This window comes from Protopterus annectens, chromosome 3.part1, assembly GCF_019279795.1.
Source record: "Protopterus annectens isolate FY-2018-M chromosome 3.part1, PAN1.0, whole genome shotgun sequence".
Classification (NCBI taxonomy): Eukaryota; Metazoa; Chordata; order Ceratodontiformes; family Protopteridae; genus Protopterus; species Protopterus annectens.
In genome coordinates, this window is record NC_056732.1 from 24659346 (window position 1) to 24682611 (window position 23266).

At 44.7% G+C, this 23266-nt stretch overlaps 1 protein-coding gene across 1 annotated transcript in view; it reads right to left on the minus strand.

Moving 5' to 3' along the window:
* LAMA1 (laminin subunit alpha 1) overlaps positions 1–23266 on the minus strand; it is a 3417884-nt gene that overhangs the window by 665248 nt on the left and 2729370 nt on the right. Inside the window, exon 43 of the mRNA XM_044066516.1 lies at positions 21545–21689. Within this exon, the coding sequence (XP_043922451.1) occupies positions 21545–21689 (145 nt within the window). The remainder of the gene's footprint in view (positions 1–21544; positions 21690–23266) is intronic.

The window sequence follows — 23266 nt, forward strand, 5'->3', positions numbered from 1 at the left end:
GTTGACTGTGTATCCCAGAGAATTCAACATTATTACAAACGCCAGGTGTTTCAGAAGTATGTGTTTGATGTCTGCTTGGATCAGGCAGTCGTCCAAATATGGGTATATTTGTATCCCTTGAAGTCTGCAGAAGGCAATTACTGATGCCAGGCATTTCATGAACACTCTGGGCGCAGTAGATAAGCCAAAGGGCAATGCAGAGAATTGATAATGGGTTGAACCTGCAAGAAATCTGAGGTATCTTCTGCAATCTTATCTGATTGGGACATGCAGGTATGCCTCCTTGAGGTCCAATGTTACCAGCCAAGATTCCTTCCCCAGCATGGGAAGAAGCTGCTGTAATGTGAGCATCTTGAATTTTGGTACGAGTAAATATGTGTTTAGGATGGATAGGTCCAAAATAGGTCTCCAATATTTGCCCTTCCTTGGTACCAGGAATAGTCTGGAATAAAAACCTTGACCCTGTTCTTGTGCAGGTATCTCTTGAATAGCTTTCATGTCCATGAGATCTGAAATTTGTTTTTGTGCCTCTGCCCTTTGATTGTGTGGCAGGTTTGGCATGCCTCTCATTTTTGGAAGGGTGTGAAAGTGGAATCTGTAGCCTCTGTCTATAATGTCCAGGATCCATTTGTCTTTTGTGACAATATGCCAATTTTTCGAAAATAATGCCAGTTTTCTGCCTAAAGGTGCTGCCATTTGAGCCTTGCTTGGCATGCAAAGGGGAAAGTCATTGGTTCTGCTTTCTGAATGGCTGTGAACTATCCTCACCACCTCTTGGTGTAGGTGCTTGCCATTGTCTGCCTCTGAATGATCCTTGAGACTGCCCTCTACCCCTCGGGCGCCTGTATCTACCTCTTTGAGGTCTGTCCGTGGCTGGAAAGGACCAATTTTTTGAAGGCCAATTTCTACTGAATCGTGGAGGTTGTACCTGTAGGAAATCTTTCACTGTTTGCATTGATTTTGCCTTTTCCTCCATTTTCTTTAATACCTCCTCAGCTTTAACGCCAAACAATACATCTTTTTGAAGAGGTGCATCTAGTAATTTTGCTTTGACATGATCTGGTAAGGTTTGCTCTTTGAGCCAAGCATGTCTACATATGACTGATCCTGTAACAGCAGCTCTACATGAGGCCTCTAAAGCATCAAAACCACATTGCAAGGTATGTTTACCCACTTGCTCTGCACTATGCAACAAATCCTGCAACTCCTTCAAGTCTGGTTGCTCAGGTTGTGACATTTTGCTTTTCAACTGAGATAACAAAAACTGTTGATACTTTAACATATGGAACTGACAGTTTAATGCCCTCATGGTTAAGGTGGCCGAGGTGTATACCTTTTTCCCCCACCTTTCTAAAGCTCTGGAATCTCTCTCTGAAGGTAATGGATTTTTGGCAGTGGAGGCCTTAATTCCCTTGGGACCCTGTGAAATAGTTTCTGGGTCAGCCGCATGGCTTTTGTATAGGAATTGGTGTGAATCAGGAACCCGGTAATACCTGTCAGGCTTGACTGGAGCTGGAGGTAAAGAATCTGGGTTAAGGCTGGCCTCTGAATACACATCATCTAGTATGTCTAAGACAGGAGGAATAGCCAGAGGCCTGTGCTGAGGGAGCAAGAGGAAATCCCTGAGCCTTTTCTTGGAGTCTGAGTACTCTTGGCCTTCCCAGTGGAAGTGTTCCCTCAAGGTATGCAAGGTTTCCCCAAAAGAGTAATCCTCAGGGGGGGAGACAGAGGGAATGGACTCCTCTGCATCAGAATCTTCAAAAGGGGATTATGAATGTTCCTGATCCTCAGAATGTTCTGAAGTAATGGAGGCCTGGTCCAAGGAAGGGTATTCTTCCTCCACTCTGGGCCTTTTGTCCGAGGGGGGTTGAGAACCCCTGATAAGAGTAATCAAATCCTCAGCCATTTTGAGCATCTGCTTTTTAGGCATGGGGCCTTGAGAGGGGCCCTGTGGAGCTTGTCTTTTAGTATGCATGGCTGCTTTAGATTTAGTGAAAGCCTTAATGGAAAAAGAAGAAGAAGGCCTGAAGACACATTGAGAGGTGGCAGGTCTGTCTAAACTCTGAGTTTCCCCGCCAAGAGTGGCTTCGGTATCTGTAGTCGGGGTGTGGGCCCAAGAGCCTGCGACCTCGGGCACAGAAGACACTGCTAATGAAGTGTCATCGGTAGTCAGGGGCTGCGTAGGCGCCTCGCTGAGAACCGGAGCACCTGTAGTTGGCTTTAGCGTGGTGTCGGTAGAAGTCGCGGACCTCGTATGTCGGTCCTTATCTTTGCGTCTTTTACTCAAAACTGGAGTCGGAGTATCCAACGACATAATGTAATTAAACTTTTTGCCAAAATAGTGTTGGGCGAACTCCGCCCAACGCTTAATAGTGCGTCTGTTGAATGTAGCACAAAAACATCGTGGTCTGGGCCTAAGCAAGGAATGCAGAGGGAATGGAAATCCTTATGCGGTATTTGCTTCCCACATGAAATGCAATTATTAACTTTGTCTGACATCGGTCTGAGGCAAGAAAAGTTTCCCCAACGGGGTACTTAGCTTTAAGAAGTCTTCGGTTGCAAAATATTCATAATCTCAGGAGCTGGCCGACCAGCACTTGCGAACTGCTTCTGCTTCGGGTACCGCGCGGCAAGAAAGACTGAAGAAAATGGCGTCGGCTGGTTCTTTTATACCCCTGTCGCACTGACGTCAGGGAAGAAGCGACGACATCCGACGCCGGACCTAGACTTTGGAATTCGGCCGACCGAGGACCCGCCTGACGGCAGGAAAACCCATCTGTTATGACTGCAGCTGTATGCACGATGAACATCAAACAGTTGTTCTGTTTTCCTGATATCCTTGGTTTTGTCCAGGTAAAAGTGAAGCTGCCTGTGCACGTCCAAAGAATGCAAGATCCTCTCCCCCTTATTTTGTGGATTAGGGAAAAAAGTTGGCAGGTGAATAGTTTGGTTTAAAGCCACTTTAGAAACCACTTTAGGCATGAAAGTAGGGTTAGTCCTCAAAGAAACCCTGTCTTGATGAAAAATAATGTAAGGTTTCACAGCCATGAGCGCTTGTAACTCCGAGGCTCTCCTGGCTGAAGTTAAAGCCAGTAGGATAACAGTCTTCCATGATAAATACTTTATATCAGATGTGGCAGCAGGCTCAAAAGGAGGCACAGTAAGTTTTTCCAGGACATAATTGAGGTCCCAGGCAGGAATGGGTGATGTCCTAGGGGGCTTTAAATTCTTTGCTCCTCTGAAATATTGTTTCAGAAGTGGATGTGAAAAAAATTGGAGGATCTGTATTATAATGTGCAGAGATAGCTGAGGCCTGTATTTTTATGGAGGAAAAAGATAAACCCTTATGCAACATATCTGTTAGGTAATGTAGAATCAATAGAATATTTGGAATGTGAGGATCTGATTCCTGAGCATGCATCCAGGTGCAAAATCTCTTCCATTTACCCTCATAAGATTTCTAGTGCTAGGCCTTCTGGTTTCTAAGATAACATCCATGACCTGTTTGGACAGGGTAGGATTAATCATAGGCCCTGAATACGCCAGGCTGTCAGGCTGAGAGTTTTGATATGAGAGTGCAGGACCTGGCCCTGATGTTGAGACAAAAGATCTGGAATCTGAGGTAGAATCCAAGGAGGTTCCTGGGATAGATTTATCAGTGTTGAGTACCAAAATTGTCGAGGCCAATTCAGGGCTAGTAAGATCAGCTTTGGTTTGTCTGGTTTTATTTTTAATAACACCCTTGGTAGAAGAGGTAGTGGTGGAAAGACATACCCCGAGAGGTTCCTCCAACTGAATGAGAGAGCATCCACTTTCCATGTTAGCTTGTGATATGTCCTTGTGCAAAAAGTCTGTAACTGGTAGTTGTGGGGAGATACAAATAGATCTATGTCTGGGCAGCCCCAGGCTTCTGTAATCATCTTGAATATTTGGGTGTCTAGCATCCACTCGTGTGGGTCTGACAGGTTCCTGCTCAGGCTGTCTGCCAGAGTGTTTTGTTTCCGTGGCAGGAATTGAGCTTGTAGGTCCACTTTGCAAGCTAGTGCTGTGTTCCATAGAGTCATGGCTAGTCTGCAAAGGGGGTAGGAGTGTGAACCCCCTTGCTTGTTTATGTACCACATAACTGTGGTGTTGTCTGTCCGTATCAGTAGCTGCCCTGGCTGTAAAAGATACCTGAAAGCCAAGAGGGCATTCTTCACAGCTAACATCTCTTTTAAATTGATATGTAGATGCTTCTGATCCTCTGTCCAAAAACCTTGCAGGCCTTTCCCCTGCAAGTGGGCTCCCCATGCATAATCTGAGGCGTCCGTGGTTATCACTTGGTAGGCTGGAGGTAGACTGAAGGCTTTCCCTTTGTTCTGAAGACATGCCATGGCCCACCAATGGAATTCCTTTTGCAGGCAAGGCAAGACAGCAATCACTGTTTCCAGACTGTGACAATGCTGGGACCATACGCTTTTTAGGTACCATTGTATCTTCCTCATATGCAGTCTTGCATATGGTATGAGTAGGATGCAGGAAGCCATGTAACCCAAAGCCTGCAGGAATTTCCTTGCAGTTAGCTGAGACATTAATGCCAGGCTTTTGAAAGTTGAAGCTAGCTGTAGTTGTTTTTCTGATGTCAGGAATGCCATCTGGGTTGTTGTGTTTAAAAGAGCACCCAGGAAAGTTATCTGTTAAGTGGGTGTCAAATTTGACTTTTTTACGTTCACAGTGAATCCCAGTTACTTGAGTAGATTCTGAACAAATTCCAGGTGCTGGAGTAAGACATCCTTGCTGTCTGCTTGAATAAGGCAGTCGTCCAGATAAGGATAAATTTGAATTCCCCTGAGTCTGCAGTAAGCTACTACTGGTGCCAGGCACTTGGTGAAGACCCTGGGCGCAGTAGACAAGCCAAAGGGCAGCGCAGAGAATTGGTAATGTTTCGAGCCGGCCTTGAACCTGAGGTATCTTCTGCACTCCTGTCTGATAGGAATGTGTAGGTAAGCCTCCTTTAAATCCAATGTCACCATCCATGCATTTTTGCTCAACACTGGCAGGAGCTGCTGCAGAGTAAGCATCTTGAACTTTGGTATATTCAGGAAAGTATTTAAGACTGACAGATCCAGGATGGGTCTCCAAGTATTTTGCTTTCTGGGAACTAGAAAGAGTCTTGAATAAAAGCCTTGTCCCACCTCTGAATTTGGAACCAGTTCTATGGCCCTCATAGCCATGAGGGACCTCACCTGTTTTAATGCCTCTGCCCATTGAGTTTTTGGTAGGTCTGGCCATCTGTTTGGTTTTGGTAAGGTGTGAAAGTGGAATTTGTAACCTCTTAAAACTACATCCAGAACCCACTTGTCTTGGGTTATGCAAGTCCAATTTCGGTGAAAAAGAGAAAGTTTTCCTCCCAGAGGAGCTTCCAGGAGAGAGGTTCCTGGAGCCATGCAGGGGGAGTCATTGAGCATGTTTCCTTGTAAGGTTGAGACCTACCTTCTCCACCCCTGGGGGTGGAAGCACTCCACTGTCTAGGTCTATAAGAGGTCTGTGCTTGGGCCCTCCCTCTGGGGCGCCTATATCTACCCCTCTGAGGTCTGTCCGAGCTGGGAAAGGAACAATTTTTAGCTGGCCAATTTCTGCTAAATCTAGGAGGCTGAACTTGTAAGAAATCCTTAACCGTTTGCATGGATTTTGCCTTATCCTCCATTTTCTTTATAACCTCTTCAGCCTTAGACCCAAACAAAACATTATGTTGAACAGGAGCATCCAGTAACTTTGCTTTCACTTGATCTGGCAAATTTTGTTCCTTTAACCAAGCATGCCTTCTAATGACCGTGCCAGTGGCAGCCACCATGCAAGAGGCCTCCAAAGCATGAAAACCAGTGTAAGGCATGTTTTCCCACCTGCTCAGTAGCATGCATCAAATTATGTAATTCCTTATTGTCTGCACATGCAGAAATGGTACCCAGTTTTTGTTTCATAACAGACAAAAGGTATTGTTGATATTTCAACATATGAAATTGACAATTTAAAGCCCTAATAGATAAAGTAGCAGAAGTGTACACCTTTTTGCCCCATCTCTCCAAAGCTCTAGAATCCTTATCTGACGGAATAGGATTCTTAGCAGTGGCGGCCTTAACAACCTTAGGACCCTGAGAAATGGTTTCTGGATCAGCAGTAGGATTTTTATAAAGAAACTGGTGGGAGTCAGGGACTCTGTAATATTTATCAGGCTTAGCAGGGGCCGGAGGAAAGGAGTCAGGAGTTAAATTATACTCAGAAAAGACATCATCCACAATATCCAAAATAGGAGGAATAGCCAGGGGTCTGTGTTGGGGAAGACGAAGGAAATCCCTAAGCCTTCTCTTAGATTCAGAGTACTCCTGCCTATCCCAGTGAAAATGTTCCCTCATGTCATGTAAAGTTTCCCCAAAAGAATAATCCTCAGGAGGAGAAGCTGAAGGAATGGATTCCTCAGCATCAGAATCCTCATAAGGAGGGAAAGTATAATCCTGTTCAGAGGAAGACACTGAAGAGATAGATACCTGATCAGAGGATTCATAATCCAATTCTTGTCTTGGCCTTTTGTCAGGAGGGGGATGTGAACCCCTAATCATAGTTAGCAAGTCCTCCGCCATTTTAAGCATTTGTTTTTGAGATTTAGGTCCCGGATCAGAGGAGGCCTGGGCTTGAGTCTTTGTTTTAGAAGGAGTCTTTGCCTTTGCCTTTACCTGAAGCTGCGTAGGCCTGAAAACCCCCTCGGAAGCCGGTACCTGCACAGCGGCTCCGGACCCATCCGAGGGAGCATTATCCGAAGGTCCTGCACCTGGAGTATTCGAAGGCCTAGTTGGCTCCTCGTGGGAGTCCGTTTCGGCAAGCGGTTCTGTAACGGCCGATGACAGGGGCTGCGAAAGCACCTCACTGACGACGGCTGAACCAGCAGCTGGCTCTGATTGTAAACTGTCGTCTGATTTGGACCTCGGAGGCCTATCCTTATCCTTGCACCTTTTATGAACTCCAGTAGTCGGAAGTGTGTCCGACGACATGTTATAATTAAATCGCCTCCCAAAGTAATGAATGGCAAAATCGTATCTCCGTTTAATAGTACGTTGATTAAATCTAGCACAAAACCGACAACTAGCTACGTCGTGGTCAGGGCCTAGACAAGGAATACAGTAAGAGTGAAAATCCTTATGAGGTATTTGCTTCCCACATGAAATACAATTATTAACTTTTTCTGACATCGGTCTGGAGCAAGAAAAAAGTTTCCCCAACAGGGTACTTAGCTTTGAAAAGAAGAATGTCTTCAGTATGAAGCACCAAAAATAACAGGAGTCAGCCGACCGGCACTTGCGAACTGCTTCCACCGCGCGGCAAGAAAGACTGGAGAACATGGCGTCGGCTGGGAGCTTTGTACCCCTGGCGCTCTGATGTCAGGGAGGGTGAGTACACAGCTGACGCCGGACCCAGACTTTGGGATTCTGGCCAACCGAGGGCTGCCTGCTGGCAGGAAGAACCCTACAGTGATGACTCCAACAGAGAAACACGATGAACATCTAATGATAAATCCCATGGTTGAATAGGTTCTCTGAAAGGTGGCTTCAGATGATTCACACCTTTTAAAAAGGTCTTGCACAATTTATGGAACATAAGAGAGGAGTCTTGGACACCTTCATGAAAATTAGAAGTTGCAGCCAAATGAACTCTAATGGTAGAGGCCGACAGACCCGATTGAAACAGGTCGGCCAGATAGTCTAGTATTATCGATACTGGTGCTGAAAAGGGGTCTATTTGTTTATCTTTCAGCCAACAGGTAAATCTTTTCCACTTGCTCAGAGAAGTAATTCTAGTGGAGGACTTATGAGAAGCAATGAGAATATCATGTACTGGTAAAGAAAGATCATTCTGCCTGGCAATCAAGGGAATTGGAGTAGCCAAGCTGTTAGCTTCAGGCTGTTCAGATTGGGATGAATCAGGTTCTGTAGGTGTGAGATCAACCCCGGGATTGGATGGAGGATCCATGGTCGATCTAGTACATGAGGCCAAAGGAATGGGAACCAAATCTGTCGTGGCCAATATGGTGGTATGAGGATTACCTTGCTCTTCAACTGCCAAGCTTTCTTCAGAAACTGGGTAATGAGAGGAAAGGGCGGAAATGCGTAGAGGAGACCTGAGGGCCAATCATGGACTAGAGCATCCCTGGGTGACTGTCTCGGAGGGGGAATCAGGGCAAAGTAGTTACTGCATTTGTAGTTGGCCGGGGATGCAAAAAGGTTGCAGCAAGGACAGCCCAGCGGTGGAAGATCTCCGCCGCTATCAAGGGATTCAGGGACCACTTGTGAGGTTGCAGAATGCACCTGCTGAGTCTGTCTGCTATCACGTTGGAACTCCCGGGAATGTGCGTTGCTAAAAGAAAACGGTTGGTAGCCATCACCCATTGCCATAACCTCATGGCCTCTCGACAAAGGGGGTAAGATTTGGTTCCACTTTGCTTGTTGATGTACCAGACCACCGCCACGTTGTCTGACTGAATCGCAATTTTCCCAGACGGCAGCAGGGGATGGAATGCTTGCAAAGCCAGAAGCACCGCCCTCAGCTCTAGAACATTTATATGGAGATGGGCCTCCGGTTAGGACCAAGTGCCTTGGACTGTGTGTCCCTGACATAGCCCCCCCCCACCCTATCAGGGAGGCATCCGAGGTCACTGTGGCCTTGGGTTGCTGGGGGGAAAAAGGGCGAGACCATTGAAAGAGATTGTGTGTCATCCACCAATTTAAATCCTGTTTGCACCTGTGGGTTACTCGAATCATGGCTGAAAGAGGATGCTGAAAGGGATACCACTGGATGAGCAGTAGCCATTGAAAAAGCCTCACGTGAAACCTGGTCATGGGAACAATGGTGATGGAGGCTGCCATGGAACCCAACAGCTGTAGAACCGAGTGAGCCGTGGATTTTTCCTTTGAAAGAATTGGAATTAGTTGTTGCTTTATCCTTAAAATTCTGTGCTCTGGAATTGCAGCTCTGCAGTTTTTTGTGTCCAAGATAACCCCTATGAATTCTGTCGACTGAGATGGGGTAAGATTGGATTTCTGCCAGTTTATGGTTATGCCTAGCCTTTGAGCAGTGAGGACAGAGTACGCCAGGGCTTTTTCTAGTAGATGCCTGGTGGGGGCGGAAATGAGCCAGTCGTCTAGGTACGGAAACACCTGGAATTCTTGAAGTCGCAAGTGAGCTGTGACAACTGCCATGCACTTTGTGAACACTCTGGGGGCTGTAGAGAGTCCGAAGGGCAGTACTCTGAACTGGTAGTGACTGGCTCCCGCACGGAAGTGCAGAAATCTTCTTGATGGCCTGTCCACCTTTATGTGGTAGTACGCATCTTGAAGATCTATAGAGCACATATAATCTTCTTTTTCCAAAAGCGGGAAGATAGACTGTATAGTGACCATCCGGAATTTTTGTACTCTCAGAAACTTGTTCAATACACTGAGGTCCAAAATTGGTCTCCAGTCCCCGGTTTTCTTTGGCATGAAAAATAGTCTTGAGTAGAATCTGGATCCTATCTGGTCTGGAGGGACTATTTGGATGACTCTTTTTCTTAGCAGCTTTTCTGTCTCTAGTGCTGCTTCTTCTCTTTGACTGGGTGGAACGTCAGGAAGATTTTTTGAAGGGACGGGACAAAGATCAAAGGGGATATGATAACCTCTGTTTATGATCCTTTGTACCCAAGAATCAGTGGTGATGGTTAGCCAGGCAGAAGGGTACAAGGAGAAATGTCCCCCAACAACCTCCAGCGGAAAGGAGTTGGGCCGCTCTTCAGGAGCGCTGGTAGGATTGACCGGGGAAAGAATCCCTGGAACCCTGGTTACACGGTCCCCCTCTGCTCCGAAAAAATGTCTTCCCTGTGAGTTTTCCCCTCTGCCTCTGTGGGAAAAATCAGCCTGTGTGTCACGGAAAGGACCCTGAGATTTCTTGAACCATATCTTCCCGCTCTTTTGGTTTCGGGAGAAAGCATGTTGAGGGCAAGAATAATGGACACCTACAGCAGAAAGGGTCTTACCATCTTGTTCACATCTGGCCAGTGTGCTTTTAACTTTGGGCCCAAACAACGAGGAGGGCTCAATGGGGGCATTAAGAAAGGAAGACTTAAAAGGTTCCACAAAGTTGCACAAGCGCATCCAGGCATGTCGTCTCAAGACCGCAGCTGAACCCGCTGCTCCTTCTGATGCGTGAGATATCAATCGCATAGAGGAGTTAGATATAGACTCAATGGTGGCCAGCTGAGAGGCCACTTTGTCACATACCTCATCAGACACTACACCAGCCAAGGTTTCAGAGCACTCAGAGACCAGATCCCTTTGAAGCCTGGTAAAATGTGCCATATAATTCAGGGACCTGATAGCAAAGGTCGCTGACTCAAAGGTGCACTTCCCTATTCTGTCCAGGGCCCGGGACTCTCTGTTAGGTGGATGGACAGTCTGGCTTTCTACTTCTGCCAGATCCTTTTTTGTTGCGGCTGCCACCACCAAAGCATCTAAAGGAAGACCTTTGCACCAATGGGGATCTGAAGCAGGAGGGGACAAGATCTTATCAGGCCTCCTGGGAATAGCTTCAACAGTATCAGGGGCCTTCCAAGCACACTGCACGATGAACTTGACGAGTTCATCAGCAGGTGGAGTAACCCAGGAGGTAGGGGGCCCAAGTGCGAAAAGCCTGCAGGAACACAGAATCCTCAGGGATTGGATTAGAGGGCTGCCAGTTACCTCTCTGTTTCAGGATTTCCAGGATATCGCCAAAGGATACCTCCTAGGGTGACCGAGGGGATCCCCCCCCCCATCGAAATCTGTGTCTTCGGTGACAGACTCCTCTGTGGAGTCCATGTGCTTCCTCTTACACAAACTTTTCCGGTGGACATCCTCAGCGGGAGAAGCTGGGGAAGACAACGGAAAAGAGGATTCCTGAGGGAATATGTCCTGAGGCCCTTGCACCCATTGTCCGCTAGGTGCGACTTGTGAAACCAGTGTACCAGAGGAGGGCGGGGGTATAGACAGTCCGGTATCGCCAGCAGCAGCGAAAGCCTTCTCCATCAGTTAGAAGGCTGGTCTACCCCGACAGGAGTGTATGTCAAGGACAGGAGGCACTCCTCCCCTAAGTGGCTCAGCCTGTCGCCTCGGGAGTCCCTGGATGGCTGTGGAGCAGCAAGCTATGCATATCACAGCTGACATCCTGGATCATAGCAAAACTTTCCTGCCACGAAGGCAACTGCGGTTCCTTAGTGAGATCCACAAAGGGAACTGCAAAAGGGGAAGACTGTACTATATCCATAGACTTCAAAGGCAATGAAGGAGGAGAATAAGAAGGTGTCTTTGGAGATGGGTGATCACCTCCCAAGGAAGGATAGTTCCTGGGGGGTGGGATACCTCTGGCCAAGAAAGCCTGGTCCACAAGATGCAACACATCATGTTCAGAAAGACTTCTAGTGGACCTCACAGAGACTGAGGGAGAAAAGTACAGTTGTGTACACTTACCATAAATGTAGATGTTCGAGTGTATTCACTGTTGCAGTCATTACATTTGGGTAATCTGCTGGCAGGTTGCCCTCAGTCGGCCTGAATTCCAAAGTCTTGGGTCCTGCGTCGGTTGCTGTCTTCTCTTCTATGACGTCAGGTCGTCAGGGGTATAAAACATGCAGCCGACGCCATTTTCTTTAGTTTTTCTCGCCCCCGATGTCAGGTGCCCCCAAAAAGGTAGCAATATTATATATATTTATATATATACATGCATCAATATAAACTTTACCTTCATCTACAAGCAAATACACCACATATGTTGTAGAAGATAGAGAAAGAAAGATAAACTGTAGAATGACAGGGGGATGGTGGGAGGGTAACCTGGACTGCAACAGTGAATACACTCGAACATCTACATTTATGGTAAGTGTACACAACTGTACTATGTTCTTCGTGTTTCACTGTCGCAGTCATTACATTTGGTTAGAATCCCAAAGCTATGGTTGGGAGGCTGGAGCTAAACAGCATTAGGTGAGGCTATAAGGCCCTGCAGCACTGCAGTGGCAAAGCCTGCCCTGGACTTAGACTAGAGAGGCAAATGGTAATGCTTTGTAAAGGTGTGAACAGAACTCCAAGTAGCAGCCTCTAGAATGTCCTTGGTTGGTACTCCTCTGAGAAAGGCTGCTGAAGTAGCTGCAGCTCTGGTGGAGTGAGACCGAATGCCCTTGGCCACAGGTTTGCCATGGTGTAAGTAGCAGAAACGGATGCAATGGCTTATCCACTTTGAAATTTTCTGCTTTGAAATAGCCTTTCCTTCTGGTCCTGCAGCATATGACACTAGTAATTGCTCAGTTTTTCTTAGAGCTGTAGTCCTGCTCAAGTAGAATCTTAGCTGTCTGTGTACATCCGAGGAATGCAGAATTCTCTCCCCTTTGTTCTGCGGATTTGGATAAAAAGTTGGCAGATGAATTGTTTGGTTAAGAGCCACAGTGGAAATGACCTTAGGCATAAAAGTACAATTTGTCCTCAGAGACACCCTGTCGGGGTAAAATATGATAAAAGGCTCTACAGCCATGAGGGCCTGTAGCTCTGAAACTCTTCTTGCTGAAGTAATTCCTAGTAGCAGAGCTGTCTTCCATGACAAGAACTTTATATCAGTGGTAGCAGCTGGTTCAAATGGAGGCAGGGTGAGATTTTCCAACACATAACTGAGGTCCCATGCAGGTAATAGTGATCTTCTAGGAGGCCTTAAATTTTTGGCCCCTCTGAGATACTGTTTTAGCAGTGAATGAGAAAAGAGGGGAGGCTCTGTGTTCTAATGAGCCAAAATGGCAAAGGCATGGATTTTGATTGATGAGAAAGATAGGCCCTTGTCAAGCATCTCAATTAAGTATTGTAATATCTGAGGAATATGTGGTTCTGCTGTATCAGTTCCTTGTGCTTGATTCCAAGCACATAATCTCTTCCATTTGTCAGCATAAGAGTTTCTAGTGCTAGGCCTTCTGGCTTCCAAAATGACATCCATCACAGCTTTACTGAGAGGTGTCGTTTGTATGATTACAGGATTAGCCATGCTGCCAGGTTCAGAGTCTGTAGTTGATTGTGCAGGATCTAATTGTTTTGCTGGGACAGTAGTTGTGGTTTTTGAGGCAAGGTCCAAGCTGGGTATTGAGACAAGTTCCTTAGGATTGGGTACCAGTATTGGCGGGGCCAGTACGGGGCAATTAATATCATCTTTGGCTTCTCTTGTCTGACTTTTAGGAAGACCTTGGGTAGAACAGGCAGAGGAGGAAAGGCGTAAACTGATAGGTTTGTCCAACTGAAGGATAGGGCGTCCACTTTCCATGCTTGTCTGTGATAAGTCCTTGTGCAGAATCTTTTCAGTTGATAATTTTGAGGAGAGGCAAATAGATCTATGTCTGGGCTCCCCCATTTCTCTGTTATCATGCTGAAGACTTGTGGATTTAGTTTCCACTCATGAGGATCCATAAGGTTTCTGCTTAAATCGTCTGCCAGAGTGTTTTGTTTTCCTGGCAGGAATTGAGCTTGAAGATGTATTTGGTAGGTCAAAGCTGTGTCCCACAGTGCCATGGCTAATCTGCAAAGGGGGCAAAAGTGTCTGTCCCCTTGCTTGTTTATATACCACATGACTGTGGTGTTGTCCGTCTTTATCAGTAGTTGCCCTGGATGAAGTAAGTCCTTGAAGGCTGTTAGGGCATTTTGAACAGCTAGCATCTCTTTCTGGTTGATATGTAGATGCATTTGTTTTGGTGCCCATATGCCCTGAATGCATCTTCCTGCCATGTGGGCCCCCCAGGCATAATCTAAAGTGTCTGTTTTTAAGGTTTGGCAGGCAAGGGGTAGAGTGAAGGGCCATCCCATGTTTTGGTGACAGGCCTTTGCCCACCATAGAAACTCCTGTTGCAGGCAGGGAATGAGAGTAATCATTGTTTCCAGACTGTGTGAATGTTGACTCCATAAACTTTTTAGGTACCACTGAAGTTTCCTCATATGCAGTCTTGCATATGGAATTAGTAGGATGCAGGATGCCATGAAGCCCAGAGCCTGCAGAATTTGTCTTGCAGAAGACTGGGTTTTTGTTGCCATCAGTTTGAAGCAAGTAGTCAGTTGCCTTTGTTTGTCTGGCGTGAGGTAAGCCATCTGGGCAGTTGTATTCAAGCTTGCACCCAGGAAAGTTATCTTTTGAGAGGGTACCAGTTATCATTTCTTTTTGTTTATTGTGTACCCTAGGCATGTTAGAAGCCTTTTCACAAATGCCAGGTGTCGTAGAAGAGTGTACTTGTTCTCTGCTTGAATGAGACAGTCATCCAAGTAAGGATATATCTGTATACTTCTTTGTCTGCAAAATGCAATTACTGGTGCCAGGCACTTTGTAAAGACCCTGGGCGCAGCAGATAAGCCAAAGGGCAGTGTAGAGAATTGGTAATGCATTAAGTCAGCCTTGAATATGAGGTATCTTCTGCACGACTGTCTTATTGGGACATGCAGGTATGCCTCTTTTAGGTCTAAAGTCACCAGCCAAGCATTCTTGCCCAGCATGGACAGAAGCTGCTGCAAAGTGAGCACTTTGAATTTTGGAATGTCCAGGTATGTGTTCAAAATCGATAAATCCAGTATTGGCCGCCAGGCCTTGTCCTTTCTGGGTACCAAGAACAGTCTTGAGTAAAACCTTGTCCTTTTTCCTGTTCTGGTACTGTCTGAATGGCCCCCATATCCATGAGGGATGTAACCTGTTTCTGTGCCTCTGCCCATTGATTTTTTGGCAGATCTGGCCAACCATTTGTCATTGGCAGAGTGTGGAAATGGAATCTGTATCCCTGTGATACGATGTTTAGTACCCACTTGTCCTGGGTTATTAACTGCCAATTTTGAGCAAAAAGTGCTAATTTTCCCCCTATGGGTGCTGCCAAAATATAAGTGTAGGCAGAGAGAAGTCATTGGGATTGCTTTCTGTAGGTTTGCGCTTTATCTCCTCCAGATTTGGAGGTGGATGCGCCCCATTGCTTTGACCTGTATGAGTCTTGAGCCTGGAACCCTTAGGGCATCTGGATTTGCCCCTTTGAGCTCTGTCTGACACAGAAAAGGACCAATTTTTTGTAGGCCAGTGTCTACTGAATCTTGGTGGCTGCACTTGTAAGAAATATTTAACAGCTTGCATAGAATTAGCTTTGTCTTCCATTTTCTTAAAAACCTCTTCTGCCTTAATACCAAACAGAGAATGCTGTAAAGGTGCATCTAGAAATTTAGCTTTAACATGATCAGGCAAATTTTGTTCCTTTAACCAGGCATGCCTCCTAATCACAGATCCAGTAACTGCGGCCCTGCAGGAGGCCTCTAAAGAATCAAAACCACATTGCAAAGTATGCTTTCCAACTTGTTCAGCTGCATGCAATAATTTCTGCAATTCTTTATTTTCTGCACATTCTGAAATCAACATAATTTTCTGTTTCAACAATCCCATAACATGTTGTAGGTAATTAAGCATATGAAATTGACAATTTAAGGTCCTGATTGCCAAGGTTGCAGATGTATAAACCTTTTTTCCCCATCTGCCCAGTGCCCTAGAATCTCTGTCAGAGGGGGTAGGGTTTTTTGCCGTTGAGGCCTTAACTCCCTTTGGACCCTGTGAAACAGTTTCAGGATTAGCAGCAGGGTTTCTAAATAAAAATGTATGTGAATCGGGGACTCTGCAATGTCTGTCAGGCTTACTGGGAGCCGGAGGTAAGGAGTCAGGGGTCAAGCTTGACTCCAAAAACACATCATCCACAATGTCTAAAACAGGAGGAATGGCTAAAGGCTTGTGCTGAGGGAGAAGGAAATCCCTGAGCCTCTTTTTTGATTCTGAGAACTCTTGACTCTCCCAGTGAAAATGCTCCCTCAAAGTATGCAAGGTTTCTCTAAATGAATAATCATCAGGATGAAATGCAGATGGAATAGACTCCTCAGCATCAGAATCCTCATAGGGAGGTATAGATAATTCCTGATCAGAAGAGGAATCAGAAGAAATAGAAACCTGATCTGAAGATTCATAATCAGTGTCTTGCCTAGGACTCTTATCTGGAGGGGGATGGGTACCCCTGATCAAGTTAATGAGGTCTTTAGCCATTTTGATCATCTGTTTTTTAGGCATAGACGCCTGTGCACATGACTCATGTGTTGTTTTTTTAGGTTTAGAAGTTGCTTTTGTCTTTGGTTTTGCAGCTGTCGTCGGTTTGATGTACAAATGTTGGGGTCTGAATACACCCTCAGAAGCCGGTTTCTGCTCAGCGGCTCCGGACCCATCCGAGGGAGATACATCCGTTGGTCCAATACCTTGAGTATCTTGTGGCATGCCGGACTCCACATGGGTGTCGGTAGAGGCCTGCGACTCGAAGGTAGTGGGTATCGGGGGCTGCGAAGGCACCTCACTGAGTACCAGCGAACCGGCGACTGGCTTAGGCGAAGCTTCGTCATCGGTTTTGGATCTCGACTGCGTTTCTCTGTCCTTTGCTTTGCGTTTTTTATGTACTCCAGTAGTCTGATTGCTATCCGACAACATTTCTGGGTAGTTAAATCTGTTTCCAAAATACTTTGATGCAAAAATATACCGATGCTTAATAGTGCGCTGGTTAAATCTAGCACAAAACATACAGCCAGGCACGTTGTGATCAGGGCCTAGGCAAGTAATACATTATAAATGGAAATCCTTATGAGGTATTTGCTTCCCACAAGTAATACAATTATTAACTTTTTCTGACATCAGTAAAAGGCAAGAAAAAACTTTCCCCAATGGGGTACTTAGCTTTAGTGAAGACTTTGGTTCTGAAACTCAAACTCGAATATTTCAGTAGTCGGCTGATCGGCACTTGCAAAATGCTTCTGCTTCGGGCACCTCGCGGCAAGAAAGACTAAAGAAAATGGCGTCGGCTGCATGTTTCATACCCTTGACATCTGACATCATGGAAGAGAAGACAGCAAACGACTCAGGACCCACGACTTTGGAATTCAGGCCGACTGAGGCCAACCTGCCAGCAGATTACCCACATGTAATGACTGCAACAGTGAAACACGAAGAACATCAGGCCTGTCCACAAAAGAGGCAGACTCGGTGCCCATCTCATCTGGTCGAACCAAGGACAATGGTGCCGAGAAAGACTGAACTACTGTAGTCTGCACCAAAGAAGTCATCGGTGCTGATGTCATTGTCTGTACCGACACAGAGATCGGTGCCGAAGGGGTTGTCAGGGCCGAAACTGGTACCGACAAAACTGGAGTTAGTAATAAAGGCATTGGTTCCGAGGAAGATCTCGGAGCCGACGTGGTCAAGGTCTGCGTCGATACAGAGGTAAAGGTCTGAACCGAGGAGCCCCTCGGTGCCGATATGTAGAAGGCTGCAGGAGAGGACGGAGCCGAAATCACTAATGGAGCCGAAGGCCTAGGTGTCAAAGGTCTGGGCACTGAAAGCACTGGGGCTGACTGAGAGAGCTCCGAAATTTTAGCCTTTTTAGATTTTAGTTGTTGAGAGTCCCCAGCCGGGGACAAAGGCAAGGATGTAGCCTTAGTAGAAACATCCATTTTCTTATGGGCTTTAGGAGGGGTTGAAACCTCTGACCCAGAAATAGCCTCTGAAAAGGGAAATTTTAGAAGTCCCTTCAGTATCAGCTTGTTTTTCCTTTCTAACAACATTCTATTAGAAAAGTTTTCACATAAAGTACAAGGTGGTTCAACAGATAAATGGGAAGCTCCCAAACAATAAACACATAAAGAGTGTGCATCAGAAGTAGGCAGTTTGTGTCCACAATCAGAACACCGCTTAAACCCTGGAGTACTCTTCTTATCTGCCATATTAACAAAAAGGAAAGTACCAACAATGGTACAAGAGAGTACCCGAAGGTATGAAAAAAGGAAAGGAAAGGGATTACCAACGATGGTAAGGAGAAATTACCTTGCGGTAAAAAGGGTAAGTAAAGGACAGAAAAAACCTGAGGAAATTATGAACGTTAGATGCGATAGGGCAAGAGACAATAAAATATCAACTTTTCTGACAGAAAAGTAATTTGTAAATCAATTAAACAACAATTGACTGTACTTAGCTCAAGAGAAGTAGCTTCACACGACCGGATGGCAACGCCACAAACTAAATCTGAGGTAACATGGAGAGGGGAATTGTGGGTAAGAGTTTAGCTCGAGAGTTTGAAGCTGACGCAAGCTTGGAAAATGGCTGGCTCGGTTCTGAGCTCAGAACCGATACCCATACGTATGGAATGAACGAGGATTAACAATATCAGATTAACCGCTACCGTGCGCCATTCTATGGGCATGTAGCCTGTGGAGAGGCTGACGTTGAACAGCATGTTTAGGTAGGGGGTTAGTTTGTACTGTAGTTTGTGCAAGACGCAGCCTGGGACACCATCTGGTCCCACTGACGCTGTGTTTTTGGCTTTTGAAAGGTCTGTTTTCACCTGTGCGTCTGTGATTTTTGGGACACTACACTTTTCCGGTATTGTTGTGGGCCCTTTTGGAGGTGAGAGGGTGGTGAAGTTTGCACTGAATCTATCTGCCAGGATGTTGACAATATCAGTAGGTTCAGTATATTTTGTGCTAGTTTGCACTAGTTCAGTGCATATCTGCGAGTTGCCACTTAGACTCTTAACATAGCTAAAGAAGGCTTTGTGGTTACCGTTTGAATCCTTGGCTATTTTTCTTTCGAAGTTAGCCTTGGATGATTTCATGAGGGACCTTAGTTTTTTACTGATACTGATCAGGGATGTCTTTCCTTCTTGGGATTTGCTTTTTTTTCTGAACTAGTTTCCTCCTTCTATTGTATAGCCTGTTTATGGCAGGGGTCCACCAAACTGGTTTCCTTCTCTTAGAGGAGTGAGTCTTGGTTTTGCTAGGGATTGCACGATCCATGCATCCTTGTAGGTGCTCATAGAGAGCATTTGTAAAGGTTTCTGCATCTTGGGCAGCGTTATGTTTTAGCATGGGGCTGTGAAACTTAACACCTCTGTCTTAAGTAAGGTGAAGCTTGCTTTAGAAAAGTTTTTTTACTGTGGCTTCCTTAGTTGTGGGGGGGGGGGTGGACGGGGGTGGACATCCAGTGTGATTAGTTTATGGTCTGATCTAACCAGTGACGGGTTGACGTCCGGTGTGGAACACCTGTTGCCCATGTTGGTGATGACCAGGTCCAATATGTTTTCACCTCTGGTAGGGGAGTTTACCAGCTGATCCAGGGCATTTGAGTTGATGAATTCCAGGAAGCGCTTGTTTGTACTCGAGTAGTTTTCCCAGTGAATGGTAGGGTAATTGAAATCGCCCAATATCAGGGTGTTCGGTAGGACCTTCATGTTTTCCAGTGTCTCCAGAAAGTTGGAGTGGTGGTCCTGGTTCATGAAGGGTGATCTGTAGCAGGCCACAATTTGCATTGCAGATTTGCTCGATGTTAGTTGCACACGGATGATCTCAGAGGTATCATGCTGCGCCACTAACCTGGAGATGTAGGTATCCTTGATGAATATGGATACACCCCCTCCTTTTGTGTTTCGGTCCATGTTCTTTGGCCGAAACGTGTGGTATGAGTTGTAGTCCAGTAGTGCTGGGGTGCTGTCTGGAGCCTTGAACCAGATTTCAGTTACTGCACAGATGTCGACATACTGAGGAGTGCTTCGAGCGTGTGCATTTTGAGATTTAAACTCCTGGCATTGAGTAGCATAACCCTCAGTTTTTTGTTAATTGTGCTGTTTACGGAGGTGGGTTTGACTTTTGAGCCTTGCCTAAAAAAGGCACTATGGGGGCAGCAAGAGCCTTGGCCAGTATTCGAAAGCCTAGGGGTGACAGATGCAAGCCGTCTCTTGTGAGGCAATGCGGCTTGTCGAGCATGTCGTCCCAGGCTGACAGGCACTGGATCCCCTTCGAATGACACCAAAAGCTTAGCCAATTGTTGAAATTGATCATTTTTTCTTTATACTGAGGTATCATTCTTGGTGAGGGCAGGATGCTACTCAGGGTCAGTAATGAGAAGCTACAGCAAATCAGTTTTTGTTCCTCATATAAATGTCCTTTTAATATTTCAGCTTCTTTTTGAAACAGTACTTGGTAAAGTCATCAGCTGTCATCACTGCAGATGTTTCTGATCCCATCAGTGCAGTTGCAACAGGCACCTATTGGGCTAAGGCCAAAGATTTCTGGTCCAGTCTTCTTATTAAAAGCCTTTCAGCAATCACAAGTCTCACATCATAGTCTTCTCCTAAGCAAAAGAGACATTGTAAATGGTAGTCTCAAGGAGGAATCTGCATGTCTTAAGGATATTTGTTGGCAGTCTTGCTTGGGAATGTCATGAGATACAAAACCAAAAGTACCTGTAATAATCAGTACAACTGGCAGGAACTGTAGCTAGAAGGCTGGAAGAAATTAACAAAAAAAAAAAAAAAAAACTTGCCATTTTTTTCAGTGAGGCAGCTGAGGAACTGATGAAGTGATACTGTCTGGATTTCCTGTATGTGGCTGCAGATGTGGCTGCAGAATGGGGATGTGTAACTGCTATACACATCAAGCAGGAAGACTGGCATCTGCCTGATGCCAATACCATTCGCCCTCTGAATGTACTACGGCAACAAGCCTAACTATGAACATGAAGTTTCTGAACTCAGGAAATGAACACTGCCAAAGGTTAGCAAGTGACTGCATCTTAATTTATTTTACTTTTACTGTATATCTGTTTACCAGGGTGGTATACTGATCACAATCGACCATTTGCAGGTACTACCCAGGTGAAATTATTTACAAAAAAAAACAAACAAAAAACAAAAAAAAAACAAAAAGAACAAACAGAACAGAAAGTCAGAGGGGGCTAAATATATATAAAAAAAAACAGAACAGAAAGTAACAATATATTATCTTATCCTATGCAATACTGGAATGCATTAGATAAAGTATGTGAAAAAGAAAGGTGAGGGGTTAACAGCAATACAGAATACGGCGGAATCCATGCAGAACTGCAGCTGTTACACCTTGGACAGGGAAATAGGCTCTACTGATTTCATTCACAGAGATGTACAATGTGAACTATTATGCAAACCCAATAATGTGCCACTATCTAAACAAAAATGTGAAAGTCCACAAAAGGCGAGAACAGCACAAACACAGGTTCACTCACGATCAGTAGAAACACTATATTACACCACAGTAATTCTTACCAGGTGGGATATTACTACCTGCAGAAACAAGTTAAAGGTAAAGGTGGTGCAATAATTACCATATAATAGCTTAAACAGACAGAAAAAAAAAGTTATGGGTACATACAAAAGTCTAGCAAGAACACGCACACCATACTTGGACACTTAGCAAAGGAGCTACAGTTAAGTACATAAGTTTAGCAAGGAACATTCACACCATACTTAGATACTTACCAAAGAAGTTGCGGTTAAGTAGTACACTAATCTATACCTGGACACTTATCAAAGAAGCTATGCTTAAGTAGTACACTAATCCATACCCGGACACTTATCAAAGAAGCTGTGATTAAGTAGTACACTAGTCCGTACCTGGACACTTACCTTTTTTTTTATTCCGCTGAACTGCAACTTTATACCATGTTCCATTGTTGTACCGCCTATCTGTTGTTAGAGTTAATGGGCCTGTGCCTAGGTCAAAGGTCAGACTAACCTTGCCATCAACAAGCTCAACGGTCAAGTAGTCTTTCTGTATTGGATGAAAAATCAGATTTGTAAGAAAAATTAACAAGCCGTGACACATCTGCACTACTTCATAACAAGGATCACATTGTCTTTATTTCTGTATCAGATTACTGAAGGGTGGATAAAATGTAGCCACTTCATTTATGCAATTTAACTCTAGGTCTCAATGAAATACTAAGGCCTAACCTCACATGTATAAATTGCATTTATGAATAAAATGAACACAAAATAGGTGAACCAAGCAAATCAATAGACAATTCAAATGCAGAAATAAACAATGTTTTCAACAAGCATGTGCTAAAAGAAAAACAAAGAACCTGAATGAACTCCCAAAAAACTCACACATTTGTAACTTCTGATACCTGTGGCATCCAAAACTTGAAAATCCTTGTATTCTAAATCTACAACTACCTAAGACATTGGGGTGGGGGAGCTCTTACAGCAGGTCAACACTGGTGAAACTAACATAGCAGATACTGTTAACATTGTCTGGTTTGCTACATCACCCAAAGTCAGATGAGCGTATCACTGACTGTAAATAAGTATCACTGTTTGAAAAAGAACAATCACATCCTGACACTTAAGTTCTTCCACTAATTACCTTATAAGTAACCATGAAAGCGTAGAAATGATTCCAAAGATATGACTCTTACTCTGGATCTCTGACAGCACATTATTTAGCACATTCTGTCTTCTGAAAATACCAGCAAATAAGCTCTTCCAGCACTTAGTGTAGACCACGGTGTGTATATTCCTTTAAGAGCTATTCCAGTCAGTGAGCACGTACATATAAGTACTGAGCACGTACAAGCAAGAGTACCACTTTGTAGTGAGCAGCCAGAGTGAAAGCATGTATGAGTGTGTAGTAGTCAGTCAATTAGTTAATCCATTTAAGTTTAATGTTACCGTTTTCCATCCTGAAGTGTTCGTGTGTAATAAACTTCTTAAATGAACATTCAGCCTCATCATCTTATTCAATATACACAAAACGAGTGACATGGCGTCAGAATGGGATCCAGAATGAAACTTCAAGACCATGAGGCAGACAGTTACAGATGGAAGAATATACAGGAGTGTATTACCCCTGCTCAAACAACTCGCAAACAGGTCAGAAAGAAAAATCTATGAACTCAAACTCATTTAAATGATATTTTACTCAAAAATATAAAACAAGGCGTTAAAACCATTCAAAATGACTTTTTAATTAAATAAAATGTTCAAAATTATAATATACTGATACAAATACTGGAAATGCTTACAAAAATGCTTGAAATAACTTCTGAATCGCATAAAATGTATAAATGATCGTATATTTTTGCTATGTGTTTACTTTTTGTATTAACTAAAGCTACTGGAGATATCTGAAGTGTGCAAAGTGTTCGCAAGGTCGTGCAGTATTACAGTACTGTTATTTCGCAAAATACAGTAATTTCAAAGAGTTTATGGTACAGCTGAATATTTTTCATGTACCTGGTGTGTGTTTATACATAATGACAAGGGCATTTTATTGGCATGGCAGAATGATTTCGCAGACCAGCTCCACTTGTATTTGATAATAATGCTGCTGAAAATTGGAGAGTG